The sequence below is a fragment of the Haemaphysalis longicornis genome, unplaced genomic scaffold (assembly GCF_048455015.1).
Source record: "Haemaphysalis longicornis isolate Haplotype H1 unplaced genomic scaffold, Haemaphysalis longicornis Haplotype H1 scaffold_13, whole genome shotgun sequence".
Lineage (NCBI taxonomy): Eukaryota > Metazoa > Arthropoda > Arachnida > Ixodida > Ixodidae > Haemaphysalis > Haemaphysalis longicornis.
In genome coordinates this window covers 81143130-81166626 of record NW_027526233.1, presented here as the reverse complement: position 1 = coordinate 81166626, position 23497 = coordinate 81143130, and the positions used below count along the sequence as shown (strand labels likewise).

Here is a 23497-nt window from a genome sequence, read left to right as displayed (position 1 = left end):
AAAGGAGGCGGAGCGGGTACACGGCGGGAAAGGCGTTGGATGCTGCAACGCAAGCGCAAAGACTGCCCAAGTTCGAAAACAAAATCTGGATTATCGCATCTGTGTGGAGCCGTTAATGAAAGCTACAGGCGGCGAGCGGCGGCAAAGCAAGTAGGCCGACGCACGTTTTACAATGTCAGGACATTGAGATTTGAGAAGGGTTCTATAAGGGGTATACAGGGTGTCCCGGCTACCATGCACCAAGATTAAAAAAAAACAGCAATGGCATTACTCAAAGAAATCCTAGTGCGTAATGTTTGCAGTACTTTGGAGACGCGAAGAGTATTCTTTTCGTTAATGGTGCTTAACTAATTAATTGTAATTAATTATCTAACTCGAGAAGTACGGTCCTAATCACAGAAGTGTGAGTGAGGCCCTTACAGGTACCCACGAGGAGCATCTAACCGCGGTATTTTAAGCGACGAACTAATTGCGTACACATTTATTCTGACTGATAAAAAAAAACCACGAAATATAAAAAATACCACGTGACAGTGCCTTCGCGCGCATTAGCGCGCATCGTAAAGCAATGCCCTCAAACAGGCTGCCTCTGAGTTAGCCACAATGAAATAAACAAAAGAAAGAAAGAAGAAATCGCTGCCGAGTTTGTGCCTTATATGCACACGCTCCCCGCGAATCTTGCTGTTGCTGCTCCTTCCATTCATGCCATTATCAAGGTGATGCGCTGTGTATTCAGGCGGGTGACAGGCGAAGCAGTTGCGTTCAATGAGCTGATTTGGGGACGCTGCTTTACAATGCGAGCAGAAGCGCCGTCACGTGGTATTTTTCATATTTCGCGGGTTTTCTTTATCAGTAAGTACGCAATTATTTTGTCGCTGAAAATACCACAGTTAGATGCCCCTCGTGGGTACCTACAAGTGCCTCGTTGACACTTCATTGATTAGGACAGCAATTCTCGAGTTAGATAACAAATTACAAATATTTGTTAACCCTCATGAACGAAGAAATTACAGTCCGCTTCTCCTCAGTACTGCAAACATCATGCACTAGGTTTTCTTCGAGTAACACCATCGCTCTTTTTCTATATCTTGGTGCATGATACCTGGGACACCCTGTATATACAGGTTGTATATGTAGTCCCTATAGAACCCTTCTCAAATCTCGAACGCGTTTCGGAAACAACAGTTTTTAATGATGTAGCTCCCTTTTGAAAACGATAAATATATGCTTTGGCTTGAATTAAAATTTTTTTTAGTAATTTCGGAAAACTCTACAGAGAACAACTGATTGATTTTGGGGCTTAACGCGGTGAAGTTACAGCTTGGCTGTAAGCTGCGCCGCAGTGCGGGGCTGGAGGTTAGTTTTGACCACCTGGGAATCAATAATGTGCGCGAAAGCACGAACACACATATGTTATTGCTTTTCGCCTCCATCAGGAAAGGACCCGCCGCGGTGGCTCAGTGGCTAAGGCGTTGCGCTGCTGAGCACGAGGTCGCGGTTTCGATTCCCGGCCGCGGCGGCCGCTTTTATGATGGAGGCGAAAAGCAAAAACACCCGTGTGTACGAGATTTCGGTGCACGATAAAGATCCCCAGGTGGTCAAAATTAATACGGAGCCCTCCACTACGGCGCGCCTCATCGCCTGCGTTGCGTCGGCGCGTTAAACCCCACAATCAATCAATCAATCAAATCAATCAGCCACGAAGGCCGAGAGCGAATCCGGGCTTTAAGCTAGACGAAGAAAAATATCAGCCGCGCACTTCGCAGTAGTGGCGATAATTGGTATATTCTGGTGGTTTGGGTTGGAATGACCTGTTTACTGTAATAGAAATGTGACCAAGACTGAGTGGGACGCCGATTCAAACTTAACCTGCCTTGGTAGCACGGTTGCAGCAAGGTGAACTCATCCAGTGGTAGCAGCAACTACGTCCCAGCGCTTACCCAATTTTTATTTTCCTCCTCGTCCTTACTAGTTCGGTCGAAATTGCTTAGGCGTACATTCCAAATATCAATTTAGCGGATTGATGTACTATCCAGCAACAGTGGAATTACGGACGAAGTTCCCTTCATTCCCGTCAGCAAGTGGCTACGTTTTGTTGTCTTCGTTTCTAGGTATTCCATGAGGATACCCTCAAAATAGCGTCTGTTAGTGAACCTATAGAGGGTAATCTGTTATCTAAAAAAGCCAAGTTCTTACAAATGTTCCCTGCGAAGACGCGTTTGTTTAATATTTATGACGTCTTCATGAGAGAAGAGTTCGGAAAGGGTTAAACTTGCTGCAGCCGCTCATATTATTAGCGGACGGGTTCACAAACTATTCGCGGATCCTGGTCACAAAAAGGCGCAGAGTCACCGCAGAAATAATGGTTTGGGGGCTTTCCCCTTTGTCGCAAATATTTTTTTCTGCTGCTGCATGACTGGGTTGAATATTTTGCTCTTGTTTCTTAACATGTTCTCCAACTCGCAGAGAAGACAACCAAGGCAGCTCGACTGCGGTACTCACACTTTGCGCCCTTCTACTTATCTTCATTGTCGGTGTATTCGTCTTCTTTCTGGTGTTCTGGGACGTGTCACCCGGTGAGTATACTGTGGCACTCCTTACGAAGGCGCAATGAAATTGTAAATAGATGTACACCCAAGCCCTGATGCTGTATCAAACGTCTGCAGTGCCATGGTTATATGTCATTATTATTTACCTGGAGAAGAAGTGGGCATAATGGTTTTAAAATTCACCTTTAGTATTTAAAATACGGAAACACGCTGTTGTTACACCCCACAAACGGATAAGAAAGATTATTACCAAGCACCTTTGCAAGAATCTGCTATAACCAACGTAAAATGTGTGAGGCAGTAAGCGTGCTTACTCGGGAAAATATAAGTAGTCGATATTTCGAACGCCTAACATTAAAATGTGAAGCACTTATAGGGAAAGGATTAGCGGAAAATTTCAGCGCACCCAATATATAGGCGGGCTTTTACAAAAGACATAGCGTTACCGAAGACAATGTTAACAGATTGTCCCGGTGTTCCTCCATCCATCGTTATGCAACCAACAGAAGCAATTAAGATTCTAAACTTAAACTGCAGCCTTAAAACAATGTTGCATCTGGGATAGATAAAATAGGGGCAGTAGAGTTTGATACTCATATCATCACCAATATGCGAAGTTTTATCCTAAATGATTAACCTCAGCAGTGAACCACCGACGCGCGACGACCACGCCGTGAATCCAGCCACTACGACAAGCTAGTTGAACGCTTCTATGAAGATGTCGAATCGGCCATGGCTATAGTAAAAACACAGTATACCGTTGTTATGGGAGATTTTGATGCGGTTGTAGGTGAGAAAAAGGCTGGGGACAAGGCAGTTAGAAACTATCATCTTGGTCGTAGGAATTACAAAGGGCAGTTGTTGCCAGAGTTTGCAGAATGGAATAATTTACGCATCATGAATTCCTCCTGCAAACGGGACAGCCGGGAGTGGAGGTAGAGGAACCTGAATGGGGAGCATTAAAATGAAATAGACTTCGTACTGTGTGGTAACGCAGGCGTCGTGAAGGATGTGGAAGAGCTCAGGTGGGTAAGGTGGATTGACCACCGAATGGTGAGATCTATGGTTGGGCTAGATTTCAGGAGGTACCGTAACTAGCTAGTACGAAAGAAGTCGATCAATGAGCTAACAGTAGGGGGGAAAGTTGAAGAATTCACGATCGCGTTGCAGAAGCAGATGCCTTAGCTCTAACAGAGGAAGCAGACTTTACGACACAAGAAGCCAGCGACAATCTTGAAAGCATTATCACGGAGTGTGTAGTAAAAGTCGGAGGAACGATCGCTAGAAAGGATACATGCAAACTTTCCAAGGTAACTCAATATTTATATAGGAAACGGCAAAGCATGAAAACCTCCAGACCTGCTGAGAGAATAGAACTACTGGAGCCTTTGAAGTTAATCAATAAACGTAAGATAGCTGACATACGAAAGTTTAACATTGAGATGATTGAGCGTGCTGTAAAGAACAGAGGCAGCCTGAAAGCAGTGAAGAGGCCTCTAGGTATGATGAAAAATTGGATATTTGCCCTTAAGCGCAAACAACGCAATGTCATCCCGAATGGGGGTAAAATACTCACAGTGGCCGAGGATGTCTATAGAGATCCGTACACTAGCTGCGGCATCCAGGATAATACCGAACGAGGAAGTAGTTAATGGGAGATAGACATCCCCCATAAAAACCGCAGAGGAAGTAACGAAAGCTTTGACAGAAATACAAGGGCTCAAAGCAACTTGTGAGGGTCAGATAACAGAAGAACGCTTCAAGGATGGCGGGAAGAAAAACTGGTAAACGTGTATACGCAATGCCTAATGACGGCGAGTGTACAGGAATCTTGGAAGAACGCGAACATCATCTTAATCCAAAAGAAAGGTGACTTAAAGAAGTTGAAAAATTACTGGCCGATCAGGTTACTGTCAGTCGTCTACAAGGTAGCTGCAAAGTAATAGCAAAAAAAATTGTGCCACCATTGATTTTATTCAATTTAAACACAAGCAGGGTTTCAACAGGTTATTTAAGAATGGTTCATATGCACACGATCAATAAGGTGATCGAGAAATGCGGGGGGTACACTGAACTCCTATATAGATCCTTTATAGATAATCAGACAGCATTTGAGTCAGTCAAAACCGCAGCAGTCATTTAGGCATTGCGGAATAAGGGTTTAGATGATCATAATGGACGAATACTAGAGGATATCTACAATGGGTCCAGAGCTACCATCGTCCTTCATAAGGCGAGCAGTAAAATACCCATAAAGGCGGCAGAGAAGGAGGCACAATGTCTTTCAATCTTATTCACGGCATTTTGAGAAGATGATTTCCGAACGTTGGATTGGGAACAGGCGTGTATAAGGGTTAATATAAAATACCTCAGTAACCTCAGATTTGCTGTTTGCGTTGCATAGCAAGGTAACTCAAATGAAATATGCTAATCAATATTGCCGCTCTGGACAAGCAGTGTATGGTCGTGGGTCTTAAAATTAATACCGAGAAAACTACAGTAAAGATGAATAACCTCGGGATTGCACAGCGGTTTGACAGAGGTGCGAAGCAGTGGAATTGGTAAGCAACTATGCCTACTTAGACCAAGTTTTGATCCTGGATCCCAATCATGAGGCAGACATAAGTAGGAAGGGGAAGACAGTGTGGAGTTCATTCGGCAGGCATTCTCAGTTAGAGAATGGCAACCTACCATTGTCCCTGAACAATAAAGTGTATGACAGCTGCATCTTCCCGGTCCTCACATGGGGAGCACAAACTTTTAGTCTCACTAAAAAGGTTCAACTTAAATTGAGGACGACTCAGTGATCACTGAAACGGATTATGATAGCTGTAAATTTGCGGGAGAAGCGAGTGGAGTGGATCGGGGAACAACGGGTGTTAAGAACATATTAGAACACATTAAGAAGAAGAAATAGGTCTGGGCAGGGAGTGAAAAGTGAGGGCAAGATAACCGTTGGTCATTAAGGGTAACAGAGCGAATCTCTAGATAAGGGAAGCGTGGCAGGTAGCGGCAGAAATTCAGAGGGACAGTTAGCACAGTTCTATGGAGTTTCTATGGATTTCTATGGGAGAGACCTTTGCCCTGTCGTGGGCATCAATAGGCTGCTGCTGCTGCTGTGGATGATCATGAGTAACCACACCTTGACCACAGGAATTTTTATAAACAGTTAAAACTTGCCATAGTCACTGCGATATTCAAAGGTGGTGAGATTCGTAATCTTCCGAACTATCACCCTTTTTCGGTGCTTCCAGATCTAGCTAGAATATTTGAAGCCATAATCCACGAGCGACGGACTTCTTTTTGAAAAGATTGAGATAATAGCCTTGAACCAATACGGCTTGCAAAAGCATATTTCCATTGAGCAAGCTCTGGCATATATTAAGGAAAAGATGTTCCTAAATATGAGAAAATAGAAAACACACACCTGGTCCTTCCTTACAAACTAAAAAGCCATTTGATTCAATAGATATTCACTTTCTGTTAAAAAATTCTGTAGCTGCTGTATTCATGCAATTGCATTAAATATTGGAAAGCTACTTCCATGATGGTATCGAATTGTTGGCATCAGTCACGCAACATCGGCCGAAACGTAATTAAAAGATGGTCTCGCAGAACGATTCCTTCTTTTTTGTGATTATATTTTATGCGAATAAGTGATATTGCTAATATACGACGTTCCTCCAGTTTTAATATGCATGCATATGACACAAATATTTTTTTCTTATAAAAAAGTTCAACACTTCTGCAAACTGAGTAAATTTTTTCTGGGGGACCTTACAGAATGGTTAAAACAAAACAAACCGCGAGTAAATCCCACAAAGAGAACGCACATAAAATTTCGCCCCATTAATAAACCCTGAAAGTATGCTGTAATTATCAAATACGAAGGTCATGTTATTGCAGGTGCGAAGGCAAGAACGTTTCGTGGTACTTGATTCCAGGACGAGTTAAACTGGTCTGTACACGCAAATCATTTTGTTAAGGCTCTGGCATGAACAGTGGGAAGCCGATACAAATATCTAACTTAGTTCTGTTATAAGTAGGAAGAAACGTGTTAGTCTCCATTCTATTCAAAATTAACCTACTTATTCCTGGTGGGGAAGCAACCCCACAAAAGTATTACATTTAGTTTTTCCTTAAAAATATATTAAGCTCGTTAAAACATTCTTAACGGCAATTTAAAGTCCTGCCAACTACAGCATTGTTTTCAACATACTTAATACATAGATCTGAGCACATGTGGTATTTTACACTTTTCCCGATGTACACAAAACGAAAGGTGTGCAGATGGCAACGCAGAAACCCGGCTCTACTGTTTACGGCAATAAATGAGACGTACACCTTAAATGGTGACTAATTACGGCAAACAATCAAGCCCGAATCAAGTACCGCATGCCTTGCATATCAAAGAAGGCAATGTACATTTCTACAGTAATGCAGCTGCATTTGAGAACGAAACCTATATGTTGTTTAGAAAACGATTATTCAACTCAGATATTACAAGCTTTACGTGTGTTCAAATGGCGGTGAGATGTTTTAGTGGCGCCCTCTGGCTCTGACGTCAGCGTAGGGACTCGCGCCGCTGTCGTCTGCAACGCTCTGCGTGTGAGGGGCAGCAGTGCCTGCGCTAAAAATTGCCCCCTTTGATGCTTTTGCGCTGTAAATAACGTATTTCGAGTAATGCAGTTATATTTGCCAGCTTCTGACACATCTGAGTAATTTCAAGCTGTATCCCCCCAAGTTTGCAACACACGAGGAGAGAGAGAACAAAGAGCATTGGTCCGAAGATCGTGTGTAATTCGTCCTTTCTAGCTCATTCGCGAGCGTCATCGCTCAGAGCTTCTCAATAAGTATTCAAAGTGCGTAGGCTTCCCTACAGTATTTCTGATATGCTTTTATGAAGACTCAGGAGTCCAATGCTACGTAACAAGCATCGGGCCTATACACGCGCATCGCACAGCAGGAAATAAAGCTGCTGTCTTCTATTTCTTTCATTGTTATCGACGTGTATCGAATGAATTTATTTTTCTGTGCCCAACGCATTATTTTTCTCCACTGTCACAGATCATTAGGTTTGGGGATAATTGGGAGGCTCACAAAAATAGTGTCGATATTTTCTTCAGGTTGTATGGCATACGTTCGCGTCTTCATAAATTGTCTTTCGTAATGGCTGCGTGCAAGAGGATGCATATCCGCAGCGTGAGTTGTTTATTCACATGCAAATGTAAGGAGAAGGTTTGTGCTACGCCACCGCGATGGCGCCCCAGACAGCGTTGCCCAGAGTATTCGAAGGCGGCTTTTGTGCGTCGAATTTCTATTGTAACAATCGTTATCATAATGAACTGAGTCTCAACCCCGAGAATTATGACATAATTAAGGTGCTAAAGTCTTTATACACTAGCCAACAAACGTGATAAATAGGATACGAGCATATTTTACAAGCATCGAAACCGATTAGTTCCAAGCAGGTCTTCATTGTTTTCCATACCTTCCAAGCGTAAAGAATAAATTCTATTCTTCCCGGGATGGCGTTTTATGAATTGAAAAATAAATTACTCTTACTCTCCTGTCCTGGAGTGAGGACCCGGCCAACTAATCAGCTCGACTTTAGTATTAAATAAAAATGGGACGTCCGGCGCGTCGCTCTACACCGTCTAGACCACCTTAGCCAGGACGGGAGAGACAGGTGCGAGGGTGGACAAAGGAAGGCCAAACTTTATTTACAAAGCAAGAAACGCAATTTCTTGCGGAGTTGTTAACTAACTAACTAAATAACTGACTGACTGACTGCAACGGCTTACTTGCACGAATGCTTTGCTCTGTGGACAGCCAATGCACTCGCCATTTGTACAAGTGCGGCACGCTGGATACCCCAGCGTTGGTGAAATATTCCCTCTTGTCTTAACGGGCGACACCAATGTAGCGGTAAAATAGTATTGGGTCCTCATCACAGACCACTGGTGCCGTGCCTCTGGGTGTTTCATAAATCCCTGGAAAGCGTTGGCCACCACTCTTCTGAGTGTGGTCGCGGAGTATCTTGGTACTTACACATTCGTGCTTTTACCATACACAAGTATGATTCGGGGATTAGAGCTGGATACGCCAGCGTTGGTGAAATATTCCCTCTTTATTGCCTTAACGGGCTACACCAATGTAACAGTAAAATGTTATTGAATCCTCATCACAGACCACTGGTTCCGTAAGCTTGTAAATGAGTTATAAAAAATAGTAATGACATAAGTATAATTATTAGGTTACAACTGATTGCAGTGCTCACTACGCATGCTCCTAAAGCACAACCACAATCGCAATTATGGGAAGGCACATCTTAATATTTTGTCAATTTTTGCTGTACTGAAACTGACGAGGCGGGCAGTGCTAAAGCTTTTCGAGAGAGTGGGAATACGTCTTTTTAATGCTCTGGAGCCAAATAGGCGTTTAGCCTCCAAGTGAGCGTCATGTCCGTGTCACCAAATATTTGTCGGTAAACTTGCTCACGCCGTATGCACGCGGTGTACGATTGTGGCATACTCCCCCTTCACCAGACTTGCATATTTTTTTCTGATGTCCTTGTTTCGTAAAGGGGAACGCGTAATCTTTGAAGCAACCAATACGGAGTAGCGGTTTCACCACGAGTTGTGCTCTCTGAAAACTACTTATACCCATAAGATTCTTGCCCTTTAGCTTTGAGGGATGGTAGTAGCCTTCTCTTGTCGTACTTTGAAGTGATAATTACACAGGATAGCTCTGTTTTCCTTCTACTGCAACAAACTAGCAGCTGCATACTCTTTTCTGAGTGTGGTTGCCTTTAAGGGATTCGGCTTCCCTGTACATGTTTTGATGGTGCCTCATAGGTTTCGTGAGATAAAATTACAACGCCTACACTGGCGCACTTCCCGCCCTGCCATGAGCAAAAAAAGCGTCCCACTTTAAATTTTAAGACTCTGCGGCCAATACAGCGCCAATCCGACTCGCGGTACTAATTAAACAGAAATGAATCAAGAGAAATTTTGCGATGCGGTGTCATCTTTAATGATAATGCTTGCCCTTTCATGAAAGAGAAACTTTTTTTCTAAGTGATATTAAATCTGATAAAAAGGATGACTATCGTGTGGATATATATATTCGTACAAATGGATGAACTGCAGAATGGACAAACGTTTCAAATTGTATACGATGTCAGGATGAAGAGTACTTGCGTAGTCGTTGGTGTCAGGCAACTTGCGTCCATTGGAATGGCTATTAGAGTTTGGCTGGTTGAGAGGGAGGATATCAACAAGCACATCCTCTGTGAATGGCGTTTCAGTGCTTGCAAGAGATATAACAATTTTTTTAGAAAGAAGGTTGTGCATGTGAAATACGCATAATCTAAATCCGCATCCATGTCTACGCAATTGGTCATGATATTTGTGGCGTGTACATCTGTCCATTGACAGAGCCAATAAAATTATATGCACAGGCACGTTCTGCAGTGCAGCAAGACGACAGCATTCAGCGGTTTCCGCGAGGATGTTGACGTGGACAAACGTTTTTGGGCAATTTGTTTACAAAGACCACTTAGAGCTGAAAAGAAAATGGAGTAGCCCAAAGGGACGATAATCTCTAATAACAGGTAATAGTTTTTCTTCTGTATAAATTTCGCTCCTGCACCCTCTCTTACCCCTCCACTCTTGCAAAGGCACGTTACTCAAAGAAAATCGACAAGAAATGTCGATGAACACGGTGTCTATCTTCTTTATTTTTCATCTTGTTTTCGTGTTTATTTGTACATTTTTCTGCTTTCAGACGATAACGAGTTCGGACCGGATGACGGCGGCAGCATCAGTATACCAAGTTCAACTGGTGGTGGTCCTACTTCTGTTTGTGAGTTGGAGCAACTTTTCTACCAATCTTCGTTCATTAGGCTCTTGATACACAGCCCGCATGAAGAAATTTACTGAAATCACTGGCCTGGCGTAATACTGACACAGCGGGAAGGATAGTCACTGTGTGATCGTTGGAGCTCTTTAGCAAGAGGAAAAACCTGCAGACAGACAGACAGACAGACAGACAGACAGACAGACAGACAGACAGACAGACAGACAGACAGACAGACAGACAGACAGACAGACAGACAGACAGACAGACAGTTACAAATATATGGTGCCTCTCCGCATGCCTATGATATTGTGCGATTTTATTCCTACCATTTTTAAAAGAAAACTGCATGCATAACGTTAGTTTTGTGGGGATTGCACAATTTGCTTCACTCTAAAGCATAGGAATAAGCTCCGACGCAAATGCTTCAACACATGTTTCCAAATGATAGAAACAGCGTTCTTGTACCTAACAGTGCACGTTAAAGATGCCCAGGCTGTAAAATTAACCCGGAGCCCTCCAATTCGGCGCGCCTCATCGCCTGCGTTGCGTCGGCGCGTTAAGCCCTACAATCAATCAATCAATCAATCAATCAATCAATCAATCAATCAATCAATCAATCAATCAATCAATCAATCAATCAATCAATCAATCAATCAATCAATCAATCAATCAATCAATCAATCAATCAAGCAATCAAGCAATCAATCAATCAATAAATTAATTATTCAATCCATCAATCAATCAATCAATCAGTCCATCAGTCAATCAATTGATCAATTTCTTGTACCGAATGTAAGCGCGTTTTGAGTACGACAATTGTTTACAAGATTCCCTTCCAGTTACTCTTAAAATATTCCCAGAGGCCGGTACATATAGGGCTGATGTTGTTTCATAAAATTCTCTTTTCAAGACTTGAATCAAAATCGAATTGTTTAGTGTCTAATTAATACCACTATAATAACAAAGCTTTATGATGTGGTGCTGCAGATTATTTGCTACTGCTGTTATTACGTCAGCGATGTATTCAGTATAACGTAGGCTTGTTTCAAGTGCTCATCACTGAGCCCAACATGCATGTAATCTGTATTTCAACATCATTGGGCTGAGGTTAATTTAGCATTTGGAGGTCAATGTCTCTAATATATCGGCAATGCTTCTAAAAGCAGGTTTTGCTGGAGTGTAGGCTGCAATATACGCTTACAAAATATTAAAAAGCCATGAGTTCTTGTGGATTAATCTCATTAAAAGTTTCAGCATGGTAAGTCCAGGGAATTCTTGTGGTGAATTTTCTGGCGAGTAATTTGAGAAGGCATAAAAACAGGTAAAACGTTCTTGACTCGCACTGAAAAAATTAAACGATGTTCCCATGAAAACAGTTCTTGTACCTCCGTATGCGAAAATCGGTTTTTTTTTATAATCGCGCAGCCACACACAACCCATACCATACCCACAGCGATAGGGTCCGTCACACACACACACACACACACACACACACACACACACACACACACACACACACACACACACACACACACACACACACACACACACACACACACACACACGCACACGCACACGCGCACGCGCACACGAACACGCGCACACGCACACGCACACGCACACACACACACACACGCACATGCACTCGCACACACGGACGCATGCACGCGCGCACGCAGAGACACACACACACCCACAGAGGGATAGACAGACAGACACACACACACACATACACACAAAAACACACGCATTACCAGGAACCTCAGAGCATGAGCATGCACACGGTGTTGCTTGATATCCTGCGCAGTGTCGTAAGCCGCGCTCTGCGTATATCATTAACATTGTTCTTTGTAGTTTGTTACAGTTTTTACCACTGTACGTCTACATCTTCAGCCTTTCATGCAGGTGCACGAATTTTTGAGCAAGCATTACAGAGTAGTCATTGCAATGCATGTTGCGCATATAACCGGAATTGTTCGTATTGATGTGTTAATATTTCTGTATTGTCCTCCACAACCACCTTCTTCGATACCAGCACCGGAACCAGCTCCGGGGGAGTCAAGCACTTCCAGTACCACCCGCCCTACTAGCCCGACGCCCGTACTGAGGCCCACCCCCCGGCCTGAGCCCCATTTTACCGCCCCTGACAGCGCAGCCACGACAAGCCAACCTTCATCCCCGACAACTACGACCAAAAGTAGTGCCACTACCACGACCACAACTACGACACCAACTCCGATCCGAACCGTGATCTCAACTACGATCCCAACTAAGATCCCCAATATGACCACAACCAGGACCACAACCAGGACTACAACCAGGACCACAACTAGGACCACAACTAGGACCACAACCAGGACCACAACCATGACCACAACCACGACCGAACCTAAGACCACCACTACGACGACCACTACGACGACCACTACGACTACCACTACAACCACAACGACGACCACAACTACAACGACAACTACGACCACAACTACGACGACCCCACCTCCAGATTGTAAGTACTCAGTCATAGCGAAAACAACAATGGCCTCGGAAGTGAACATAATAGATAAATAAAACGGTTACGCATATAGTCCGTATGACATGTAAATCGTGTTCGACAGTAACTAGAAATATCATGTCGTTCGAGTCAAGCCGATTATTGATTAACGCGAGGGTAGCGTCAAAAATGAAAAATACTGATATTTGGGTACCTACTCTCATATTCCTAGATTTACGGAAATATTTATCACAGCGCAGATGCACTGTTCAGGGCTGGTACTTAGTTTCAAGGATGTATCAAAGTGTCAGGCTGCCGCGGGGTGTTTTCAAAGCACGAGCTTCTCTTCCTTTATAATTACGTGCCGAAAATGAGTGTCTGATTGGGTATGAATCACGGCCTTACCTGTTGAGAAACAGGAATGGGTTGTTATCTCGTTAGCAGTAACTGCGGCTCGATGATCAATGATTAAAAGTAATACAGAGCAATGTTAAACAACTAGAAACGACATACGAGAACTAAATAATTAATAGCGACAGCACACCAGGGCGCAAAAATAGGCCTGCGGAAAGAAAAGCGCTGCAAATCGAGTTAAGTAAAAAAACAGCGAGCAAATGAAGCTATAAATACTTACATAAATGACGAAACAAACGACAAGCTGCTGCAGCTCTTTATCGGCTGTTTTTGGGACACTGCAATTGTCTCTCTGCTAATCAGAAACTACTGCGTAGAGAATAGACAACGGTTACATTCAGTCTCAAACACGCACAATCCTTGTTTCACCGTGCTACCAGGAGAAAACTGCGCAATCCATACATAAATTCCACAGTTCTATTCCCGCTCGTTTTGAATTCAATTTTCTCAGTCCGCTGATACATTCCGGATTGTGCGTGAAGCTGCGCCAGACACGGGGAGTTATTTTAAATTTTCTGTCATGAATTCAATCTATATGGAGTACCTTATCAGAATTCTATTAAATAATCTGCAGCTCCATACGACTGTGCGCCTTATGTATCGTAAATATTCTGTTCTAAGGAAATTTCTGCCCATAATCTTTTCACGTATGTTTCGGAATGAGAACGTTGGCTTTTGCCTACAACTTCTTAACATTAGGAGAAATGAGGCGGGAATGGTTTTTGGGAATATGTTGCTTTGTGGGCTGTATTGCTTTGTTTATATTGAAAACTAAACAAGCTTAGTTATTCTTAAGATTCTGAACTAAAGGCTGTAGTGCCGTATGCACGAGCGCGGGGTCCTGAATGACAGTGCTCCGGGATACCGTTTGAACATATGCGACAAATTAAATGAACTAGCTACGATAACAATCGGGGTGGTCGCGGGTGCTTGATTGGTGCGTGCAAAGTGCTTTATCTGGTCAACCACACAACCTAAAAAAGTTTCGCTTGTAAGTTTGAATAGTTGGAAGTAACAAAAAAAACGCGAAGGAACAAGCATCATGCATTGCTCGTATGGAGGAGCATCATGGTCCGAACGACGCAAAAAGCGAAGCTGTGAGGGACCTAACACAGGAAATTGTCAAATAGCCAATGGACGTTTTAGACTGGCTGCCAGAAGACGTTATTCAGAGTAAAAGACTATTGTTCTGAGTGGTCTGGCTTCCACCACACTTCTGCGCGTACAGCTATGCGCAAATTACCCGAATATGTACACCACACTGTCTGCCAACTAAACACGTTTATTGCAACACGTTCTTACCTTATATGCGCTTTAACGAGGTAATTATGTCCCCGTCATGGTTAAGGCATTGCATTTGCGACAATTATTACAGTACGGAGAGCACGCCAGATTTCCATATTGGAGCTTTTTTGGAGCTCTTGGAGCATAGCCAAAGAGGGGTAGTCACTCGAGTTGGTTACGAAGACAGCGAACTAGCCCCAGCGAACTAGCCCCAAGTTCTTGCCAAAAAATTGACGGAAATTCATCCCTTGGAAGATCGAGTTTTGTTACTAAGAAGTTTCCAAGGTGCACATGATAGATAATGAAAGTGCAAACTCAAATTTGCTGCAGAGCTGCCTGCAATACAGAGTCGTCTATTGCTTTTTTTCCGTTATCAAGTGACCGAAGTTTGTGAGACCAAAGGAAACTACACTCTTGTTTGCACTTTCATGTGAGGTGGACAACCTATTGCAGGTATTTAGAGCGTTACTCCCACGATTGCCACTGGCAGGAGCCCTTTTAGTTAAATCGCTGCAACGTTTTGCTTTATTCTCGCTTTCAACTGCGCATTCTGGTCAGTGGCGGCAATCGTAGAATAAGTGTTCACTGCTTAGCTTCTTCGCATTCTTCCGCTACTCTGCATTCTTCTTCCCTATCAGTAAGATGTTATACAATGCGTCTGAATTTGGCAAGACTTCATAACTATCCGCTATTCGTTACAGAAATGCGCTGAGGATTTGTTTATCCCCCTTTTCCTGTGGGAAAGCTATCTGTGCAACATGGGTATCTGGGCATGCGTGTGCAGTTAAACTGGTGTGTACCTTCGGGAGGACCGGCGTGCTTGACGACGCAGTTCCCGCCGATGGCACCTGCGACATCATCTTCTACACGGACGTATACTACGACAAGACGCAAAAGAAGCTACGCGCGATGTACAGCTCCCTTGCGTTCAGCGTCATTTCCTCGCACGCGAAAAAGTACACCAAGACCTCCTTCGGCACATCCATGGCCACCGGGTAAGCCGCCGATTGGACGTCTGTCCGGAAGCTGTGAACCTATATTTAAAGAAACCTAAGGCTAAGATAGTAGCGTACGGTCTAAAACCTCTTCATGAATGCCGTTTAAAGCGCCACAAAAAACGTAAAACCAGCCAGCATTCTTTTTCACGTGTTCATTTTGCTTGGCCAAATAACATTAATACAGAAAAACTATTCTAAGCTAGAATTACAAGGTAATTCGTCGCGTCGCAATGAGTAGAGCCGAACAGGAGGAAGTGTCCGAGGTGTGATATCATGGCGTGTGATTTGCTCATATAGGCGTCGCAGCTGTACTCGCTGTCAACACCTCAGCTGGGTATGACGGGACCAGCCGAGTAAATAATGGCTGGTTTGCCGGCGCCTGGCTGCTCACCTCACCACAAAATTAGCCGTAGCTGCGACTTTTGTGCGTGCTCGTCCAATTAATCCAGTGGATAGATCTACTGGGCATAGTGCTATAAGGCACGGAAGTATGCTGCATCCACGTGACAGTCCTTTTTTGGCGCCGTTTAAGCTTCTCTTCTTTTTTTTGGCGGCAATACGCTTCGCACAAGTCATTTCCTTTTCATCGGTGAGAATTCATCTTGACATTGAGTAACCACAAGTAGCAGCCTCAACGCGAACGGACGCCGGTAACTACCGCTTTTTTAAATCAATAGAATATGTTTGAGAATTTTTGTTCTTGATACTCGTGAAGTACGGTTTGTTAAAGGTGATATTGGAAGCCTTTGTCTGCTACTTCTTGTAGGTATTTGTGGAGGGGTTGACGTAAATATGGTATTCTGGGTGCTGATATGCCCATCTCGCTTAGTGCTTCCTTTGCAAGCACTTGAGCTAAAACAAGACAAGAACACTCAGGGGCAAGGACCTTTGTCAAGCTGCTGTATGGCGGCTTTTTGTTCTTGCCCTAGCATTCTTGTTGTTCTCTGTTGAGAATGCTGAATAAATTGAATTGAATTGAAATTCTCGCAGAGTAGTCAGTATAATCACGGTTTGTTTGTTAAAAACCATGTTCTGTTCACATCTAAAATAAAATGCTGTCATTGTAGAAGCTTAGTCAGTGTTCACAAAGTCTATGAAAAAAAAAATAATCAAGTTAAGGCTTAGCACACAGATACATCTACGTCTTGCTGCTTATTTTATCTTGGGAAAAGCTTACACAGTTCGCACTTTTGAACCACGCGCCTGCATTTCCTCCCGCATCTGAAGACTTCTTTTAATCTAGAGATCGACCGTTATCGTATGAAAACAAATGGAACTGGGGAATATGCGCCCAAGTTCTGTTAAACTTTTTAATAGCAGGGCTGTTTAGGCATTAGTTTTACCGTGGAGGTTTACCAGAAAACTTAACTCAGCAAAGCGCGCGTGAGAGTTCGCCTTGCCAGGACCGCCCGGTGATATCCAGCCTTTGTGTGGGTGCACCACGTGAAAAGCTGAAAAAATACAAAGAAAATATACCTGGCCTTGTGCGAACGTGGACCTTGTGAAAAGCGCCCGGAGACGGCCAGCTGGGCGATATAGAATGCTCTCCCCAGCCTTGATGGCGGCATTTCTCCGGTGCTGCCCCTGTTGTGTGCGACAGTTAACGTGTCTTGTCGCCTTAAGTGGGCAGCATGGACGCCTAATTCGCGCCACAAGCGCATTGTTCGCGTAGTCGGTACCACGGGTTCTAGAGCTTGCTATCGCAGTCCACAGTGGGAGAGATATGAAAGACTTTTGGAAGAACTATTCGGGCGTGGCAGTAATAGGGAGCTTTCATGGGGAAGTACCGAAATTAATGTCCAGGGCAGCAGCCGGTCTCTAACGAAAAGAGAGGAGCAGCCTCTCTGCTGTTTCTGCAGCCTTGCAACACTCGGGCAAGATGCGGGAATTTTTTACACGCGCCTTTAACAGAACAACGGCGCGTGTAAACGAGAAAGTTAAGGTTTTTATTCTATTCATTTACTCAGTTCGCCCTGTATGGGTTCATCGTGAGCAATTCAAATGAATAACGCAGCAGACATTGTAACACCGGCAAGCATCAAAAACGTGCGCAGGGGTTACGATGACGGTACGGATTTAGGAGGAATAATTGGGACGGCGTCACGCAAACGTTGTCTCAAAACACAAACACGGTATAGACAATCGAACTCATCCTGTTGCAGAACTTTGGTGGCCGCCGCCCTATGAGCACAGTGTGGGGCCAAGGGGTTTTCTTTGGGTATGTAAGCGCGTAAAGTTTGTTCTAACCCAATTCTTATCAAATAGGTTTTCTGCCCATGTGCAGCTTTCACGCTCACGGCAGCCTTTCAACTGCGATTACTCCGTTGTTTTTCAGCAAAATGTAAACTTTTCTTGCGCAGATAATATTCGGGGAGAAAACTTGCTTTGTGCTCCGCTTCATAGTCTTGCACGTTGCGCGACTAAGCTCCTGAGCCATGGAAACTATCGCATAGAGATGCGTAGGGAGTAAGATTTGGCAGCAAATTACTGGGAAAATATTGAGAAACTTGGGATATTATTTTAGTGTTTTCATCTGCATGTTGGATTCTTGCTTAATGCCAAATATCAGTTTCGCGAAGTGGTATTGCTCGATTTCTGAGAGGTCGGAATTTTGAGCAAGACAGCTGGGTAGGAAACACAATAAAAAACGGCCTTGCTTCTGCTGGCGTCGCTGCAATTGTCGTCGAAAGACAATAGCATTCTCCTGCAACCACCAGGAAACTGCTTCTGCTTTCTTATCCGAAAACCTCTCCCGGTCTCTATTTCCGGTTTTATTCAACCCACTGCAGGTTTGCGGAGTTGACTTCTTCCACATTCGCGCTGCTGCACCATCTATTGGCACTATTGTGACTTAGAGCTCCTGCCGCGAACGTGAGACTGAGGCACCAGCATGCCCTATGTTTTGTTTTTAAATCATTTCTTTTGTCAGGCATCTCACGCAGCAAAGAAATGAGGCTCGGGTTGAGGCATTCGCATTCGATGCCCACACAATATATTTACAAAACAAAGCCTCAAACAACCGGGGTCATAGCAAATGAACACGCATATCAACTTAACAAACAAAAAAAAAAGAAGCACAACCTCCCACCATCAAAAATCTACTCGAAAAGTCGATATAATAAATTAACTGCCTATGCTAAAGTCAAACAGGTCCTACCGGCTGGGGCACGACGAACACGTTGCGATGCCGCTGACGTGGACCAGTGGGTCATTGGCTTACGCGTTGACGAACGTAGCAGCATGTCGCGAACGTGAGTGTTCTGGGTGACAGTCGCGCGATGCCACTGGTTCCTTGAGGAGCCTGGCTCAGCAGGAGGACAACAGTGCAAAGCCGCTGGTCCGAGCTACCGCTGGTTCCGCTGGTCCCGAGCTACCCGCTGCCAACTGTGCGAGGCCGCTACTACGTTGCATGGGACGGCCCAGCAGGTCGCCGGCGGTGCGCCCTCCCTTTTAGGCATAATACCGGTCCGCCAGCTCTCGTCACGGTTGTGGCACAACCACCTGGAAGTGCCGATGCCCGACCCGGACTTGCCACCATTCCTCCCAAGACCTCTTTCCACTCTCCCTACTCCAACCTCGTCGTCCTCATCTTCAGCTTGCATTGTACCGTGTGACGCTTCCATTTGTTGGTCCAGACAACCTCCTCCTCCTCTTCGATCACCCTGTGTATCTTCTTTATTGGTCCCTTCCAAATACTTCTAGCCATCGCGCAAGCTGATCCGTATTCGTCTTTGTCCTTTCTTCAATCATCTTCTGCTCGGGCAAATCTCCTTTCGGGTGTGGGCTCGTCTTCATTTTTTCAGCCCCACCTCCTTACTACATGACAGCTTTCAAAAGGTTTATAAAATTGCTTTAAAAATTACAGCAGACATCTGCTTTTATTTGATAGAAAACTTGTAACATGCGTTTTGTATTGAAGTTTCTTATGAAATCAACCAAATACTTTTTGCTCACCTTGCTTGCCAATATAAAGCGTGTTTATATATTTATTCGATCGATAATGTTTTCCTATACAAATATACAAATGTGCCACTGAAAAAATGCTTTAAACTGTTTAGCATGAAGCTATGTGAAAGGGCACGTATCCAGAGACAAAATGTATTGGTTTTGAGTAGCCAAAGCAAGACTACCATCCTCCCAACATGTTGAAGAGTGCTTATGAACGGCGGATATAAAGATAAGACCATTCCACTTTCTGAAAATGGTGGTAGGTAGCCTATATAAGAACATGGTGCCATAAAACAGCTGAAATAAATTAAAAACACAAAACAACTAAGAAAACCAGCGTTCACTAAAAAAAGAAGCTTGCGGTTATCTTACAGTAAACAAGGTACTTTAAAATGGTGTGGAACACAGGGTAGATGAAAGGGAAGTTGAAGATGGCGTGTTCCCTCCAAAAATATGACATCTGAAAAAAAATGACAACTTCTGAAGCAGAAACAGACTGTGAGAAAGTGCTCCTGGAAGGAATAGCCGTGCATCCCATGCTACTAAGAAGACAAGCCCCGAAGACCGAGCGGTTGCGGCTGGTGAACAGAAAGAAGAGGTGCGATAGTGGTTGAAAAAAAAATAGCGCGACTACGACAACGACACAAAGAAGGACGGGGCAAGCGCTCACTTGCAACTAACGTTTATTTGAAACATCGTCTCGTATTTACACAGTTTTCACTAGGAGCATGCGCACTGGAATACACTATGTAGAATGCATTGAAGACATGATGGACGGAATCAACGTGACGTTTCTGAAAATTAAAACTCGATGGCCCGAAACAGCACACATGCATGGCTGACACGCTTGCTACCTTTTTTCTTAATACAGGATGGTGCGGCGATTAAGAATTTTCCCTTAGCGAAGTGCCGCTCTATTCGCTCTCAAACGTCACACGAAGGTCGCAGTTTGGGGTATATTTTGTTTGACACGTGGAACAACGATGGTACTTGCCCGTTTATTCTGTATATAAAATAAAAACGATTTTCGCCTTCGGGAAAATGGCGGATGATTTGACCATGCGAGCCAGCGCAAGTTGATCTTGGTACGACGCCGCCACCTAGGGCATGCAGAGCGAAACGCATGTTTAGCATACACGGTAGCAAGGAGCCAAATGGTGCAGCAGGCGATCAGAAAATGCACATAAGAAGGAGCCAAATGAGTTTGCAGACGATCAGAGAACAAACTTTCACATTTTCTGATCGTCTGCTACGCTCCTTCCTACCGTGAATCCCAAAAGTGCGTTTCGCTCTGCGTAGCCTAGGTGGCGCCGTCGTTCTAACATCAACTTGCGCTGGCTTACAAGTCCAAATCAACCGCCGTTTTCCCGTAGGCAGAAATCGTTATTTATTTCAGAATAAACGGATAACACCATTGTTGTTCCCGGTGTCAAGCAAAATAGACCACAAAATACGACCTTCGTGTGAAGCTTGAGCGTGAACAGAGGGGTGGTTCGCTCAGGAAAAATTTTTAAGGTGTTCCAGTTATCGTCGCAGCACCCTGTATAAAACGCTTCAAGAGCTGTCTCGCTGCTGTACTATCACTCCTGTCGAGAATTCAAATCTGCTCAAAGAAAGGCCTGCATTTTCCCAAAGAACTGAGAGGCCAGCAATTATCGCAATGCGTAGGTAAACGCAGTGACGGATTATTATTAAGTGAAGAATTGTGCTCGTGTGCCCGGTTACTTACACAACTGCCTGTCTGGCCGATATATATGACCCCCCCCCCCTCGCGAAAGCGGTATGTCATATACGTCGTCGACGTCACAGGGCACAAAGCGCTTGGCATGCATCTTTTCGCAGTTTTAGTTTGGGCGTGCCAGAAATTTCAGCACACAGGCAGCAAACTTTTTGTGGGGCAGAAAGCACCGCCGGATATTTGTACCTTTCTGCCACTTTTTGCAGCGCCCTGTCGTGCTCGTCTTTCTCGCTGAGATGAGGAGGGGGGGCGGCTGGGGGGAGCTTAAGTGGGGCTACCCTTCACTATATATTCAGTAAAGTCCCGGTGCTAAGTTAAGTGGATCATTGTCTCTACTCAGCTTTCTCCCGTGCTCGGCTAGCTGGACCTGGAGCAGTCTCGTAAGCAAACACATAACCACAGACGGAAGCGCGCTTCAGGGTTCAGACAATTGATAACTTTAGCTTAGGACGGACCGTGCTCAAAATCTTCGTGGCGGAGTATGAGATCCGGCATTTAAGGTAGCTCCTATACGCTGGCTGCGAATCCGGGATTATTGCTTAAACAGGTGTCTGCGTTATTTCCAGCGCGATAGCTCTTTCTTCGGCCTCTAGAGACATGACATCAGTTGAACGGATGCTCTTCAAGTGTCTGTCTATCTTCGTGACAGTCGCCACCAAGCCGCTGCGCCTTGCTAGTCTCACTTTACAATACACCTTACCGTAGGAGCCGTAAGTTCTTTCCCTAGGGTTCTAACTCGCATCTGTCTGCGTTCGTCGTTTAAAACACGAGTCTGCGTACAAAATTAGTAAACAATTTGCTGGAGTTTATAATTGGCTACTGCAAATGTTCACTTAAAGTGCTCACCTTCTGCTTCTGCGCGGTCTAGCAGGAGAAAATTTCACTGCGTGCAGAGCAACCAAATAGCTTGAAGCAGTGACACAGATATTCGCATTGTTGTGTCATATATCTGAAGCATGGCTTGAAGCAGTGACGCTTATGTGTGCATTGTTGTGTAGTATATCCGAAGAGGCGAATCGCTTCAGCATGCGCCTAAATACTAGTAGGCGGCAAAACCCACTACCAAAAGAAGTGCGTTATCTGTCCTCGCTGGGCACGTCTGTACAGGCGTTTCATGCACCGCTGACGCCATGCTTGAAGTGCAAAACATATTTGTGCGTTTACAAAAGAAGGTAGGAGACGTAGCAATGTACAGCTCGAAACTAAATCACAGGTGACACACATTGTGAAGTATTCGGCCAACAAGATGGCTTACCTCGAAGCTAAGATATTAGCGGCCGCGTCAACGGACGACTGCTAAAAGTATGTGATGAAAAAGTCTTCGAGTATCACAGCTTCTATGAGGCCAATGGATTACATTCAAAACACTAAATTCCAACTTGCCCCCGGCAGTGTGGCTGAATGCCCAAACCGCAGGTTAGATTCGGCATTTGCTTGCTGTTTTGTTAGATGGAGATTCATATAAATATTCCCGCTTGTCGGTATGTGAAACGTATTGAAGGCATCCAGGTCGTATGAAAAATTTTAATCCTCATTATTCAAAGCACAGCGCACATCCTTGCGCAACCCTCAAATGTTTAGTTTTTAATAGGTACCTTACTTCCCAGGTTGATCGGCGAACAGCTGAAAAAGGACCTTAATGGCGTAAGAGCTGCCATCCTGGAGTCCAACCGCGCCGGATTCAAGCACTACGGTATGCTGAACTTCGGGGAAATAGAATTCGCCGACACGAATGGTGACCTACGGTACCTTCAGGCAAGTCACCAAAGAACCGTTCTTTCTATATCTGATAATTATCAACAAGCCGCACGCTGCGGCAATCGCTTTTAGCACACTTTGTATTATAAATTATTGCTTGGTGGCGTGTATACTAGCTCAGTTAGCCAGTTAAAGTTGTCTTGGCAGTTGAAATGGCAACGATTACAACCGTGCTCCATATTCCAAGAAGTTTGCAAGTATAGGTGTAATAACTGTGGGTTGAGGTCATTACACGAGGCATTTTTTAGATGTTCCAACACCATAATCTCTAACTTCACACCGTTTTTTGGGGGAAAAAGGGTGTTGACTGTCTCGAACACCGTCGTATTTTTTTCGGTGTTAGAGTGGTGTTAAATTGGTGTTGGTTATTTGATTACAGCGGTGATTACACCGCCCCTAGTTTTAAACACTTTTACCTCACAAGTTGTGGGCGGTGTTTCAGACCACCGCC

The 23497-nt window shown here is 44.3% G+C and overlaps 1 protein-coding gene across 1 annotated transcript; it reads left to right on the top strand.

Annotated features, from left to right (window-relative positions):
• Positions 1 to 2470: 2470 nt before the first annotated feature.
• Positions 2471 to 23118, top strand: LOC144163912 (uncharacterized). Its single transcript, XM_077694575.1, has 5 exons — positions 2471 to 2576; positions 10338 to 10415; positions 12448 to 12921; positions 15389 to 15599; positions 22896 to 23118. The coding sequence occupies exons 3-5, from the start codon at positions 12696 to 12698 to the stop codon at positions 23116 to 23118; spliced, it is 660 nt and encodes a 219-aa protein (XP_077550701.1). The 5' UTR covers positions 2471 to 2576; positions 10338 to 10415; positions 12448 to 12695.
• Positions 23119 to 23497: the final 379 nt, after the last annotated feature.

Bases quoted from the DNA above. Each gene is read 5' to 3' on its own strand.
- LOC144163912 (XM_077694575.1), top strand. From the start codon at position 12,696: ATGACCACAACCAGGACCACAACCAGGACTACAACCAGGACCACAACT. The intron at 12,922-15,388 runs GTAAGTACTCAG...ATGCGTGTGCAG, and splicing joins GACGACCCCACCTCCAGATT to TTAAACTGGTGTGTACCTTC. The intron at 15,600-22,895 runs GTAAGCCGCCGA...CTTACTTCCCAG, and splicing joins GGCACATCCATGGCCACCGG to GTTGATCGGCGAACAGCTGA.